The following is a 15,007-nucleotide window of genomic DNA, read 5'->3' as shown; positions in this document are numbered from 1 at the left end:
AAAAGCCGATTAACACTAATCCCAGATTAAAAATTAACCAAAGAGTTTATTTCTCGTCTCTCAAATGCTGTTCAGCCCTGATACCTAGTATTCGGCAAAACTTTACATTAGAAGAAGTCACCCTTGAAAAGCAAAAATAAGCAAAAGGAACTTTCACCAAACAGTTGAAAACGTGAAACAAAGGTTTGCGCTAATCCTGGATTACTGGTAAGTTAATCGGCTTTCGAACAACCGGGCCCAGATGATTATTTTGACACATCGATGGGGGTCGGTTCAGCAGTGAATGAGTTGAACTCTTTTCCATGCAAACATTTTCATATTTTTTTCGGTTTGAAAACATGCCCTCTGATCATATGAGAATAAACAAAGAATGGGCCCTGGAAATGAAATTGCAAGACTTGTTGCCTTTGTCTTGAATGATGGCGATATTAAGTTGAAGTGAGGACTTTTATTTGGTCAAATTTCTCTTCTTATAGGCAAAGGTCACTTGTGTTTCATGGTCTCCTTTGGTGACAGATCTGGTTGTCTCAGGTGAGTTGCCATGAAGTTTGACTTGTCAAATTGTGTCTACTGAAGTGTATTCATGCCCTCCTGTAGTGTATTGTGATTCTACACCCTGTATCTTACTCAGAGGGCAATGTGTGATTGATTTTGCAAAAAAAGAATGGTTAAGATCATGATGATACATTGTACACTCAGAATCACAACAATCATTCTAAAAACACTGTTTATCTGCTAACATTTTGTGACAATTTGTAACCCTTACTCAAAATTAATGTTAACCTAGATGTAGAACACATTGTTGTTAATAATTGGGCTTCAGGGCTGGCATAGTGGTGAGAGCACTGGCTTCCCACCAATGTGACCTGGGTTCAATTCCTGGACGTGGTGTCACAGACTTGGTTGACATGTAGATAGTTGGTTTCCTAACTTAAGGATTATCAGTTGTGTTTTTGGAAATTTGTCATTGACCTTCCAGGTGATGAAAAAGGACAGGTTATTGCATGGAGATATGAGGAAGGAAATGTTTTTGGTGGTTGTCCTGTGCAGGATCACATTTTCTCTATGGCTTTATCTTATCTATCAGAAAGTGAACTAGCCATTGGGTGAGTTAAATTCCGCCCCTAGTATTGTCAACTCTACATTTGCCGATATTAGTTGAGTATTTGGGTATTTGGGTTTTATATAAAAATTTCTTAAATGAGATGCAACACAGATGTTTTGTCTGTCTTATTTAAGTTAATTAAAGAGAGGATGCATGGGGATTTTATAAGCATAACTCTTTTTTCTCCTGTTGTTATATTTTTTGCACAGAACAGTGGCGGCAACTGTGCACAATAATAAGAGAAATGAGCAATTAGACATGTTTTTTTCTCAAGACGACAATCCCCTTAGATAGACAATTCTCCTTAAAACTATATTCAAAGTCGTAATTAACATTCCACGGTACGTACTGGTATATTCACTGTGAGTTTTCGTAAAGATGGCCGACAGTCGTTGAAACTGTTATTTATGCAAAATTACTTTCTTTTGGGTTCATAATTTACAAAAATTAATTTAAAAAGAAAAGGCGACTTAATCTTACTGAAGTGATCTTTTTGGTTTCTCAAGGTACAAGAGTGGTCTGATTGTTTTGCTGAATATTTCAAGTGATGGGGCTTTGTCAATTATAAACAAGCTTCAAGGACATTCAAATGAGGTCCACAGTTTAGCCTGGTGTCCAACACCAAAACAACACATTGATTTTGGTTAGTGACAAGTAAAATTATAGTAATATCTTGAGTTAATATTTAAATTTATAATATTAACTCAATTAATAAATATTATTAATGAATGAATAATAAACTTAATATGATTCAGATTGTACGTGTAATAATTATCATTAATAATTAATTAATTATTTTGTTTATTTATTTCTTTATTTACATGTACATGTATTATATTATTTGTTAATAATTTGTATGCAGTCCATGCCCATTGCAGCTGCAAAATAATGACACTAATTGCTTGCATGCACATTGCAGTGTGTCTCCTTAAGCCAAATACATGTATCATGTACATGCACTTTGTACTTTTTGGTAGGGAACTCATTAAGGTCATGGTTAGAAGGTCAATGTGCGACACCTACACTGAAAGAAAGTGAATCTCATTTTGTTGCTGCACGTGGTAACCCTTGTATAAGTACATGTACTGAGTTGAGGTTTAATCTTACCACTTTGTACAATGTATATATTCACAGGTCCATTGCAGGACAAAGCAACAGCTGCCAATGGACATTTAATTATGTCTGGGAGCAGAGATCAGACAGTTAGGTTATGGGACACTTCTCAAGGCAAAGTCTTGTCAATCAAACAGTTGCCAAGGAGATCAGCACAGAAATGGAAAGACAAGTATGATCCTCACTGGACCAAGGACAGACTGTGGCTTAGTGTGTGTTGGCCCGTGGCATCGGCAGGACACATCATTACAAGCAGTCAAGGGTAATGTGAAATCAGTCAGTGTAAAATGCAGACTGCAGACTGCAGACCGGGGGTAAAATGCAGACTGAGGGTGAAATGCAGACTGCAGACTGCAGACCAGGGATAAAATGCAGACTGAGGGTAAAATAAATAAATTAATAATTATTTATAGTAAAAAACGAGTCATAAGCATACAGTAAAATAAAGAGTGTTTGAAAGACAATCCTGTTTTACATCTGTCGACAACTCACATTATCATGACTGCAGGTCGCTGCACCTTTTTGGGGACTGCTGTTAAGAGTCCACGGAAAATGCAATCATTGAAATCATCTGACAGTCTGTGCTTTGTTTTTGCGCTTCCAGATGCATTGAAATGTTCAAAGTTATTTCTCACACCAGTACATTGAGGGATATCGATCGATAAACCAACAATTATTACTCGGAATACCTGAAAGGTATTCGAGTTATAGGTTGTTCACCGGAAATTTCGGTTGGAATTTAAATGGTAAGCCTATTTTGGTCTTCCCAAACGAAAAATTTTCGGAGAAAACAGGATTTCTAGAAAGGTAGTCCAAAATTCCCAAACGGAATTTCCAATCGGAAAACGTGTTTACATTTGCATACTCCCATGATTTTGCCTCCCTCCAGACTCTCTCTGTAACCTTGAACGGATCTTTTAAATGGTACACGCCGTTTCCAACTAAATTTCCCATTCGGGAGTTTTTGCTTACCATTTGAACAAACCTACATGTAGCACCAACCGGTTTCTGCTTGTACATGTAAATGGTACTACCGTAATCCCGGTTGTCTTTTTTCGGTGCAACGAAATGCACAGAGAATTTCATGTATTCCGAGCAATTAGGACACAGGGATTTCAATGGTTAAGCTATGCATGATAATCCCCAGGGAGAGGTTGTAATTGAAAATAACATCTTCCAAATGCAAAACAAACAAACTCTTGAACTAAAGGATAAACATAACGTACACGAAAATGAATGAAAGGATACTACTAAGAAATTTTTACATCTCAGTGATACTGGCTTAAGCCGACTGAAACGTTAGATTGTTGCAAAATCCACGTTATCTATGTCACATGCATGTCAAAATAAATTCAAGTTATTGGGTAATTACTCTCGGTGAAAATGGACAGTAGCGGGGTGGTGATTCCATTGCCTAAAAGCAACTCACTTAACGAACTATACTTTTTCCTACAACAACAAGGATTCAAATTCTTACAGAGTTCGATGAAAATTCGGATTTATAACCGATGATGATGCGGTAGGGCAAAAAAGCGATTGTGTTGTGTTGGGTTTTATCCTTATAACTAGTTTTTCATTATTATTTTATTTTACCCTCAGTCTGCATTTTATCCCTGGTCTGCAGTCTGCAGTCTGCATTTTACCCTCAGTCTGCATTTTAACCCCAGTCTGCAGTCTGCATTTTACACTGACCGAATGTGAAATGGCTGCAGCACTTCAATTGTATAATAATCATCATACTGTACCAAAACTATTAATATTTGTACTTGTTTTAGCGGAGAGCTTTTGTTATGGGATCTGAGCAAGGATGGAAAAGAACAATACAAGGCCTTTGGTGTTGGCCATTCAAGAATTGTGTTCACTATTACGTGTGATGTTGCAGGGACAAGAATGATGACTGTGTCTATGGACCGACAGGTAAAGTTCCTTAGTCGCTTGAGCATTTTAATTAACAAAGGAAGAAATTGCCATTTTGATGGCTGCCCCTGCTGCAGCTGTACCCCAAGTAGACAGTTTGGAATCCTCTTTCTAGTTCATGCACCCAGCCATCTGCTTTATAAATGACTACAGTATCTGCCAATGAACTCACAGGGTTTTATCCCAATGAGGTTGAAGTCATTGTAACATAGAAACAACAGGAACACTATCCAAATAAAGTTTGTGGATTAGTAACAACAACAGCAGCACCCACAGAGAAAAGACAAACTCAGCTTTCTATGGTGCATCCAGCTCACTAAACTATGTGATGAACTTATTAATAAATGCAACAACAATGCCTAATGGCACAAAAATGAAATTCAGGCAAATTTCTTTCGTGTTCTGACCCTTATAACATTGTTCAAGTTCAAGACCAGGAGACAAAGAAATAATAATATTACGTGTATAAAATTAATTTAACTCATTTGAAACGCCTACTATTACATGTATTTCAAACCTACAGTGTAGGCACAGGGTTCAATTTTAACTTGAACAGCCACAAGACAAAGTTCAGTAACAGGGTGTCTTGGAAGACTAAGATTCTGCACTCCTTTAGAACCCATTTACTCCTCAGTCTCCCAAGGACATCTCCAGTTGACAAGTAAAATCAGCTTCGAAAGCCAATTAACAGTAATCCAGGATTAGCGTAAACTTTTGTTTCATGTTCTCACCTTTTTTGTGAAAGTTTCTTTTGCCTATTTTTGTTTTTCCAGATTGACTTCTTCTAATGTAAAGTTTCACCGAATATTACCGTTGAACAGTACATTTGAGAAGTAAATTCCTTGGTTATTTTTTAATCTGGGTTAGCCCTAATCGGCTTTTGAACAACCAGGCCCAGGTGTTACTCCCAGGAGTCAATGGGTTAAATGTCTTTAGTTAACTTTAGGTGCAATAAAATGCCCATTTTGCCCCAAAGTGACCAAGTGTCTCAAAAACGAACACCCTAAGACCCCGAAAACTTGGAAACGAATTAAGTACCCCAAAACCCTCAATTTGGCTAACCCTAGGCCTAGCTTGTTTATGATTGGGCCTAAAGTTGGTTTTTAGGCCCATGGTTGGCCAAGTTGAGGGTTTTGGGGTACTTTATTCGTTTCCAAGTAATCAAGATTTCTGGATCTAGTAAGGTCTTGGGGTCTTAAGGTCTTCATTTTCAAGACACCCCACAGTGACCCTTCATTTACATGTATTTCACAGATTGTCTTTTGGGATCCTGTACATTTGCAAAGTATACAGATTCTCCCCACCTTAGGGGGTTTTGCCTACTCTCTGTCTATCTCCCCCTTGGATCCTGGCACTCTGGGGGTGGGAGTAGGGGACAACATGCTGCGTGTGTGGCAAACAGCTTCGTCTCAAGGTCCTTATGAAACACTGACTCTGTGGCAAGCAATCAAATCAAAAGTGATGGTGGTGAGTGATGGTATGATTGATTCAGACATGCAGTCACTGTGTTTACTAATAATATAGTTATACAGGAATCCACAGCAAGTATCTATGAAGAGAAGCTTGTCTTATATTAATATACATGTAGCTTGATTCTCTTCCTGGTAGAATTATATGACAGTTGTGCTTAGTTTGTCGTTGATTGAAGAGACTTCAGGGGCATTCTCTCAGGGTACTCCTGTTTTCTTGATTATAAACTGGTGAATGTTGACTGGCAGTACAGTGTAATTCCATTAGGTGGTTTTATTTAATTAAAATAATTTTCTGTACATCCTCCCATCAAGCTGCCCCTGTTCTTCTGGTTTTAGTTTTTTCCTGTATGTCAAGAAATGCATGTCCAAGGGATTCATTAAGATTTTGCTTAGGAGGTCATCAGCATTTGACAGTCACACAGTTTTATTGCAGCAACTTGTGATATACTGGTACATGTACATGTAATTGTAATAAAGTAAAAAGAAAAGGTGAAAACACCCGGGCAAAGCCATGGCAAAAGATTGTGCACAGCCAGTCAATTTGCCTGGTGCCCGGCACTAATGACTCCCCTGCCTGTCCAATTTTATTATCCAACATGAAATGTTCCCTTAAGTTTAAACATTTGCTACCTTTTTCCAACAATTAGTTTAGTGTTAAGGTTAATGTAATTTTTACTGTAGGTTGGGGTAAATACAGCTTTTGTCTCAAGGAGAAGAGGTTAGGGGACAGTTTTTGAGGTTAATAATAACTGTATACCTTAAGCTACAAATGTAGGCACTAGTAATGTTTCCCTTTGGGGAAGAGGGGCGTTAAATACTTCTTGGCACTTTCTGAAATTGGTATCATGCATCTAATAAAACACATTTCAGGACAGATCTCAGACTGTTTCTATTATTCTCTGTCGTTTTGTTAAAACTAGGTCAAGTGGCATCCCAGTAAAGAAGGACTGCTTGCTTTTGGTGCAGATGATGGACAAGTAGGGATATACAATACCATCTCTAAAAGGTGAATGTATGGGTAAAATTGTTACTTGAATGTACCAAATATTCCTTAGTAACCCGTACGAAAATTCTGGGCGAGACGCGGGCGAGATTCGGGCCATAAAATGTCTCGCTGATGAGCGATACAGAGCCTGACGATAATCAGCCTGACAGGAGCGATAAAAATTGAACGATAAATGAGCGAGAATGGAGCGGGACATTTGTACTACTCTGACATTTGGACGATATTCTGAGCGATAAACGGGCGAGATTCAGGTCCATAAAAATACAAAAATCACGCTAATGAACAATACATTTTTATGGGCGTGACGCTAGTTTATGGCTTATAATTTCGGGTGTTACGAAAACTAAGACCTAAGACCCGGTCTTAGCTTTCGTAGTATGAAAACTACAACCCCGCTCTTAGTTTTCGTACGAAAACTAAGACCCTTTGTTAATAGCGGTAATTACGGCAAAGAAACCCGGGAAAACTTACCACTACTCAGAGATTTGGGCGCTGTTTGTTGTTTCCTCACACGATTAAGTTTAAACAGACACAATGCCATGAGAAGCTTGAATGTTGTGCAACCTTGCGCGACAGAAAAAAAAGTGGCATTTATTGGCACGGAAACTAAAGATAGGGTCTTTTGGAGAACGAGAACTCTGTCTGTTAACCCTTTGGTTATAGCAAGAGTCCATGTTTTGGTTGTAACCACTAAAAATGTGATACAGGCATTTTTCTGTCAGCACACATCTTCCAGTTTCAAAACAAGACCACAATTTAGCCGTAAGTCACGCAAACAGTAAACGGATGCCCGTAGATGGTCAATTTTATTATGATGCCTGATAGGGGACTGAATAGTTTTACATGTAAGACATAAGTCAAAGTGATTTTCTGTAAGTTTCTCCATATTTATCTGACTCACAAGCTTATTTCTCAGCTTATTACAATGAGGATATGAAGTATCATCTGTCAGGGGGTGAGGGTACATCGCGCTATCCTGGTACTTTGACGCATTATTTATAAGAAACATTGAAATCAGTATAAACAGAAACAAAATAGGCCATAATTGAAACTATTCCTACTTTAATAGTGCCATTATAAATTATAAACTAGAAAATCCCCTGCCTGCCACTCCCCCCACCCCAATAGACAGTACTACTGTTTTTTGTTTGCGTGACTTACGGCGACATCGTGGACTTGTTTTGATACTGGAAGCAAAATAACAAATGTGTATCGACAAAATAATTCTTGTATCACATTTTTAGTGGTTACAACCAAAGGGTTAACAGACTGAGTTTATCCTTATTCGAAAAATACTATCTTTAGTTTCCGTGCCAATAAGTAAGCGAACGATCCTCGACCGAGACCAACTGCAGTAAACATGACCCTTGTCATCATTGCGTAGACAGTCATGTAAGACAGAAACATGTTTCAGTTTAAGGTAACTTAAATAAAAAGAATGTATCAGCTTTTAGCATAGAACAAAATGCGACTGAAGTCATTTAAAGTGTCCATAATAAGGTAGGCATGTTAGTAGCCAGGTTTCCACAGTGATCTGTGATCAGATAGCGAGGTTGTTTCTGGTTTCTCATATATTTTAAATCTTCATACATTGTTTAAAATCTATTTCATAACAGAGAAAATTGTTTCCAGCAATATTAATTAGAGCAAACAAATGTTGTTTTGATCTGGTTGATTACTGTCCTAAATGGGAAGAAAAAGCTCTGCATCTGTGTAGAGATTCAGATGTTTGGTGAAATGCACAGTTACGTTAAACTGAAACGCGCGCCAAAAGCGGTTACAAATATTTAATTATCGATAGCCAAAACTCAAACATTGCTCTTCCCTATTAAAGGTTTTCCGTCCAGCGACAAGAAATTCCTATCATTAAAAAATTATCGTCCGTTTTGGACAAGCAGGATAATGCTGTCTTGAGGTAGCTACATGATGTACATGCAGATTGCTTCTCCTGAACGTGCTAAGCTATTTGAACTTACCTCTCCGGATGCGGGTGGGTATCACGCTAAATGTATCACTTGGAAAAAATATCCAGCCATATACGTATTTTAGCTCAAAATTCAGAGCGGTAAAAAATGGTTTGCTCACCTTTTACCCGGGGACGGACTACACGTACAGAAATGCAGCAAATAATATATTACATTAGAACGACAGCCAGAGTTAAGTAACTGATTTGCATCTTTGAGTACTCCCTGATCTATTTCTACTAATCTTTTCTTATCGAATAACAAGTAGGGAGCACTTATGTATCGAATAACAAGTGAGCAGCCTGAGTTTCGCCGATAATACAGCGTGACAAATGTCTCGTTACTGCGGCGTAAATGAATAAACTGGGGTTTCACTGTTTCTCGCTCACTCACGCCACACTATCGGCGATAATTGAACCAAACTAATGTCTGGCTCAGTCGCACAAGCGCGACAAAATGGTTGTCTCGATCGCTTTGTGTCGCTCAGTTCTTGCCTTAAAAACAGCTTTATGGCCCGAATCGGGCCCGAATCTCGCTCATTCAGGCCACAAATTTTCGTACGGGAATTGCTGTGAGCCTAACTCTTTTCATGACCATGTGGGGTCTGGGCTCTTTATAGGCGTTCCAAGACTCGATCCATTCACCATGATTTTTATCTTTGTATTGCTTGCTTTACATAAATGCGTCATCTTCATTCCAACCTCCGAAGTTCTCCCAATGAGCACACTTCATAATGAATGATTACTCCCAGGTTATGTCTCTTGAAGTGATGAATGGTCAGGGGTCCAATTCAATTCAATATCTTTATTTAAAGAGGGAGACGAGACGTAATAACCTTTTACAGTTTTCTAACTTACGGCCCTCCCAACCATGATACACCACAGAAGACAGACCACAACACCAGGAACTACATGAACATGCCCTTCATGTCAGTTAAATATGAGTTGCAAGTGAATAAAGGCAATCACATGTTGTACACTGTACATTGTATATCTCAATGGTCTCCCATCCAGATACCAACCTCACCCAACAGTGAACTTTTGTCATGAAAATGGAAAGGTCCCCTCGCAGCACTTCACTTGCTATCGAGAACTCCTAGTTTACACGTAGAATTTAACTAATTGTAATTTATAAACTAATGCCAATTATTGTTATGGTTCCAATTGACAATGCACCATAGAACTAGTCAATTTTGACAAGGCAGGAAAACCAGAATAACCAGAAAAAAAATCGGAGTCAGGTTGAGATTAGCGTCCCACCTAGATGTCCTTAAGGCTTCGTCATGCATGCCTCCCCACGGGGAGGCATGCATGACCAAACCCTAAGGACATCCGCGTGGGAGGCTAGGCTTTGGTGAAGAGTCAGAAACCAATGATTTCCTTTTGACAAGCTTCGTTATCATACCCATAAAATCATATTATTTTTCCCTCAGTAGCTCTGTAAATCTTCTATTCAGGTGAGAATAGACCTCTTTCATAATGACGGCCAAATAGAAATAATATTCTTTTGTTTTAATGGTAATAAGCCTTTCTAGCTTTGCTACAACAAGCAAAATAATAAAATTTCAAAAGAATATTTGTTTCAAAATTAGGCCAGTGGGTCTAATTAACATAAATACAAGAGAATTATTTTTATAAACTTGGTCGCCATTTATGAAAGTGGTCTATGGATCTTGGGATTGGTACAGGAAAAGTTGACTCAAGTATAATAAGGGCAATCAAGTTAAGGAAATCTCTCTCTTATCTAGGCTTCTTGGTATTTGCCACATTTCAATTTAATTTGAGGCCGTTGATTTGCGTTTATTATTTTCCAGAGTCTTTATATCAGTCTGTAATCAGTGCTTCTTATTACCGGTAACTGTCACCTTTTAGTGGTGCTCATTGTCATTTTAAAAAATGTTTTTCTTACCAGGGCAGAGATTTCTGCAACATATCACAAGAAAACAGTCTATTCTCTATCTTGGGGCCCACCATGCCCCAAAACAGGTACACTGTAGATCTTCTAAGCCATTAACCAACAGCCTGACTTATTCAACATAACAATTCTTAAAGGAAAGCTTACTTAGGAGACCTTTAAAACACTGCACCAATTTACTGAAGGGTAGGTGCCGTAATAGTAGCAAGAGAGGAGGAGCACTTTCCTCGGAAGCAAGGAGGTCACCATGGCAACCGAGCCTTAGTCCACCTCCCACTGAGACCAGTGTGTGGTGTGTGTACTTACCCTAAAACATGGGAAGTAGGGAGGGAGGGAAAAGCAAGCAAGTAAGCAACAAGGTGACTCAAGCTAAAGCATAATGGCAATGCCGCTGCATACCTCCCTGGAGATTACTGAAATATCTCAGGAGAAACCGCTGCATTGGCTTGGTTTTAACTTTGCCTAAATGATAGTTAGCATGATTAATAAGCAACTGCTGAAAATACAGTATCCTTCCTGAAGCATTTTGGCTGTTGGGTAGAATCCGGAAATATCTGGCCTCTTGCTTGCATTTGAAGACCTGGGTGTTGTTATATTCATTGTTCTTGAGGGGATGTCCTTACAAGAGGACAAGGTCAATTATTCTGAAAGCACTCCAAAAGGATCAGCAATGATTGATGCAACAAAGCAGCTGCTTGGCGAAGGCCACCTCCCTTTCATATTCCTTGATCCCAGCAGTGTGTGTGCAAAACTTTTTCCACCAATTTGTTTCACTCAGCAGTGGAAAAATTCTAAAGGATCTGTTTTTGTTTTTCAATTAGATGAAGATGCAATTATCATGCACAATCTCTACAGCTGTGCTGGTGATGGGCGTGTTTATCAACACAAAACTGGACATTTTATGGAAGATCCAATAGATGTCTGTGCTTTGATTGTGAAGACAAATGATATCAAGGTAAGTTTGATGCCATTTGAAAAGTTTATGAGTAATACGGCTTGTAGGATGAGCCGGTTGAGATATTAACTAGACATATTTTATGTGTGAGTGGCATGAACAAAATTTAATAAGACAAACGTTCAGGCAGCATGTAGTCTGTCGATACAACTCGCAGTCCTCAAACAAGAAAAAGTCATAGGCTAGCACAGTTTAGGGTGACAGGGAAAGGCATGCAAGTGCGAGAAATAGTCCTCCATTATAAGTGAAACATATTCAATATACTAGAGGTTTTCCCGTTTTCCTTGATAACAGGCCATTCGACAGTGGTTTACTTCGTTACCTGTTTATATTTATTCTGTAGTTAACTCTGTTTATATAAACCAGCCTCATTTTGTTATAATGTAAGTGCAACCATGTTAACAAATTGATCAGAACGACAGCCATCAGTTGGGTCACTGAGTACACAACTGAAAAATGACTTGAAAACCAAACGGCGGGAAGTACACACCACAGTGTCTATTGCAATCGTTGAAATTTTGCGGTTTTGTCTTCACACAGCGCAAGCCATTGGGTCGGACAGATGTTTCGTGGAACTTAGATGGTACTGTAATGGCATTGGGTAACGAGGATGGGTGAGTAAGAGGGTGTGCTCTTTGAGCTACTAAAATTAATATTCTTAAGATTTCTATTCTGGATAGTGGAATGAAGTTCGTAGTGCCAAAAGAACTTTTCCTGAAAATATCAGGGATCTTAAAGCAAGGACAACGATGATGGCTACCAGAATGCTACAAAGCAATAGATTTATGCCCCGTCCACACTTGTCTGGGAATTTTTGTATTCGCATTTTTTTTTAAAATTCAAAATTATCCGCATCCACACGTATCAGGATGCACTCTAGTGCCCAGTGCTTTTGACAAAGATTTTGCTTGTTTATCATGCGCAAAATGGTATGTTGGGGGCATTTTCTCTGTTTTGTTAACAAGTTGCATGTGAGAGTCTCGATATGCCATGTTGATTTATCTCAACCGGGAATGGCTGGAACTGATAGTGTTACGTCAGCAAATTCGAAAATTTGCGGATACGACCGTCCACACTTATCTGAATTAGTAGCGTAATTATTCAAAAATTTCCACTCAGAAGACCGTATTTGAAAATTTCCGGATACGTGTGTACGGGGCATTAATGGGAAAAAATAAAGCTCTGCACATCCTGCATGCGCATTTTACACTAATGTGTACGTTTCTACAGTGTATGCGATTCTCGTTCTGTGACCAAATTTGAGATTATGCAGAAGGTGAGCAATTTTCTCTCCAAATATCCACACCGTTCTCGCCAGTTTTATTCTTGTTGAGACGCACTTTCCATCCCGAGCGAATTGGAGTAATCGCAAAATTATTACAATAATGGGAAGTAATATTTTCAGTTCTCGTAGCCGCCATTGTCGTCTTTGCTTAAGGTCCCTGTAGGTGGTTTTCACCTGACCTGATTACCGCCGTGTTATTGGGCGAAAAGAAAAGGTCTCTCATTAGCTTCTTTTGTTTGCCCACCAGCAATTGTGCATTGCAGCATTGTTATCTTCGTCTCTAGAGATTGGTTGCAAACCACCTAATATTGTCTCCAACGAGGCCGTGGTTCGAAGGGTTTCATTGCAGGCTTAATGAAGTTAACATCAAGAGGAAGTTAGTCTTGATTGCCTCGAAAAATTTAATTATGAGCCTCTTTTTGCCTGGTTTAACCAAAGGCGGCCAGTGTGGACTGGTCCTGCCCAGACTTTCTGCCAGAGTTGTTGTGGTCAGCCAATGTGCATTCCTTCGAGTGTCCTTCCTTTGTTTGCAAGCTGTGTCTGTCCTTAACCTCTTCCTTTGATTCGCGAGGTTTTTTGTGGGTGAATCACTTGTTCAAAACCTAAAGTGATCCATCAACCTTTTTTTTTTTAATCAAATCGTATTCAAGAATGTATTCAAAAAGAAACTTTATCAGGTTGATTAAAAGATAAGTGCACTAAAGCAGGAATCGTTCATTCGCGCCTTTTTGCACCTGTAACCAATAGAACGTTTTACAGTTGTGCGCTTAGTTACCTGGCCTGTGAATGAAAGTGAGGCTGGAGTTGACCTTGTTTTGATAGCAACTTCACTGCTTTTCTTATGTAAATTCTCACTTATTGGCATGACAAACACATCATTAAGATAAGAAAAGGAGGGAAGACTGTATCATAACAAGGACAAAACCAGCCTCACTTTCATTTAAAGGCAAGGCAACTAAGCAAACAAATGTAAACAGGTCTATTCTGCAACACATTTCTCTCTTGTATTACTCAGATTGTTCTGTACTTTCTTTTTGTTTTGTTTTGTTTTCAGGTCAATTGAGGTGTTTGTTCCGCCAGACTTGATGCAGATTGGATTGATAATGACACACAAGAAAAGTATCACCACACTTGTGTGGCATCATGGGTACAGTGAGGTCACTACTTCAGGTATGTCCTGAAATGCACGTAATTTGATGCACGCAGACTTCAATATGAGTCACGAAGTGTCCCCTTAACAATTATTCAATTAAGGATAAACAGCTGCATTTACCCGAAGTTAAAAATAACTCTAACCGTCACCTTAACCTTATTGTTTGAAATACGTAGTGAAGGCTTAGACCAAAAGGGACACTTTGTGTTGGATGTCAGAATTGGACGTGCATCGAATTATGTGCATTTCTCAACGTAAAGAGTGGTCAACTCTAGGGCAGTGAAACTCCATTGCGGGACTTTGAGATCTAGATCTACAATGGCTGCTACCTAAATAAGAATCAGTGGGACGAAAAGAAAATCAAGCAATGGACCTGCCCGTGCGTTTTGCAGTTTGGCATTTTTGATTTTCTGTCCTGATACGATAACCGTGCTTTGTTAGTTTTTACCGAGAAGCGTAAAACAATAAATTAATTTCAAGAACCTTTTCGTTGGAGTTGCCAAGGCTCCATGTGTATCTTGACGAACGAATATCAACCACAACCATGCTGCTTGCCATTCGGCGTTTGTCGTTTTACATCTAACGCTGTTCTAACGGGGCGCCACGCAGTTCTCGGAACGACTCTCGTGATTGGTTCAGAAAAAAATGGACACAAAGAACGATACAAAAGAAACAATGGACCTTGACGTAAAGCACAATAGAGGTGTGTTGTAAAGGGATTCAATGAAATTAGAGGTATCGTTGTAAAGAGCTGCGTCCCGACTGGTTTTAAGTGTCGCTACTTACATAGGTGGTGTTCGTGTTACTTAATCCCCGCCGTGTTGTGGACGACGGACCTTTAAAATGGACGACGAGGACGGCTACGAGAGCGTCACAAAACAATGGCTTTAATTTAGCAAAAACAATAGATTTGCACGCCCTGCACGTGCGTTTTATATAAATTTTTCTTCCGTTCTCGTCTTGACAACGACGTGAAATGACGAAATCTGAGGTTATGTGGAGGACGAGAACACCTGACTATGAATTTTCAATTTTATTCTCTAAATGTCCACACCATTCTCTCCAATTTTATTCTTGGATGTGGATTTTCCATGCTGAACGACTTGGAGTAATCGCAAAATTT

At 39.0% G+C, this 15,007-nt stretch overlaps 1 protein-coding gene across 1 annotated transcript in view; it reads left to right on the top strand.

Annotated features, from left to right (window-relative positions):
* The window catches only part of LOC138015764 (gem-associated protein 5-like), a 31,854-nt gene that overhangs the window by 1,552 nt on the left and 15,295 nt on the right, over nt 1-15,007 (top strand). Inside the window, exons 2-12 of the mRNA XM_068862872.1 lie at nt 477-531; nt 980-1,106; nt 1,612-1,748; nt 2,240-2,480; nt 3,994-4,135; nt 5,390-5,602; nt 6,528-6,613; nt 10,489-10,562; nt 11,313-11,446; nt 11,987-12,060; nt 13,786-13,901. Of these exons, the coding sequence (XP_068718973.1) occupies nt 477-531; nt 980-1,106; nt 1,612-1,748; nt 2,240-2,480; nt 3,994-4,135; nt 5,390-5,602; nt 6,528-6,613; nt 10,489-10,562; nt 11,313-11,446; nt 11,987-12,060; nt 13,786-13,901 (1,399 nt within the window). The remainder of the gene's footprint in view (nt 1-476; nt 532-979; nt 1,107-1,611; nt 1,749-2,239; nt 2,481-3,993; nt 4,136-5,389; nt 5,603-6,527; nt 6,614-10,488; nt 10,563-11,312; nt 11,447-11,986; nt 12,061-13,785; nt 13,902-15,007) is intronic.

The sequence above is a fragment of the Montipora capricornis genome, chromosome 9 (assembly GCF_036669925.1).
Source record: "Montipora capricornis isolate CH-2021 chromosome 9, ASM3666992v2, whole genome shotgun sequence".
Classification (NCBI taxonomy): Eukaryota; Metazoa; Cnidaria; class Anthozoa; order Scleractinia; family Acroporidae; genus Montipora; species Montipora capricornis.
This window is presented reverse-complemented; position numbering and strand designations above follow the sequence as displayed.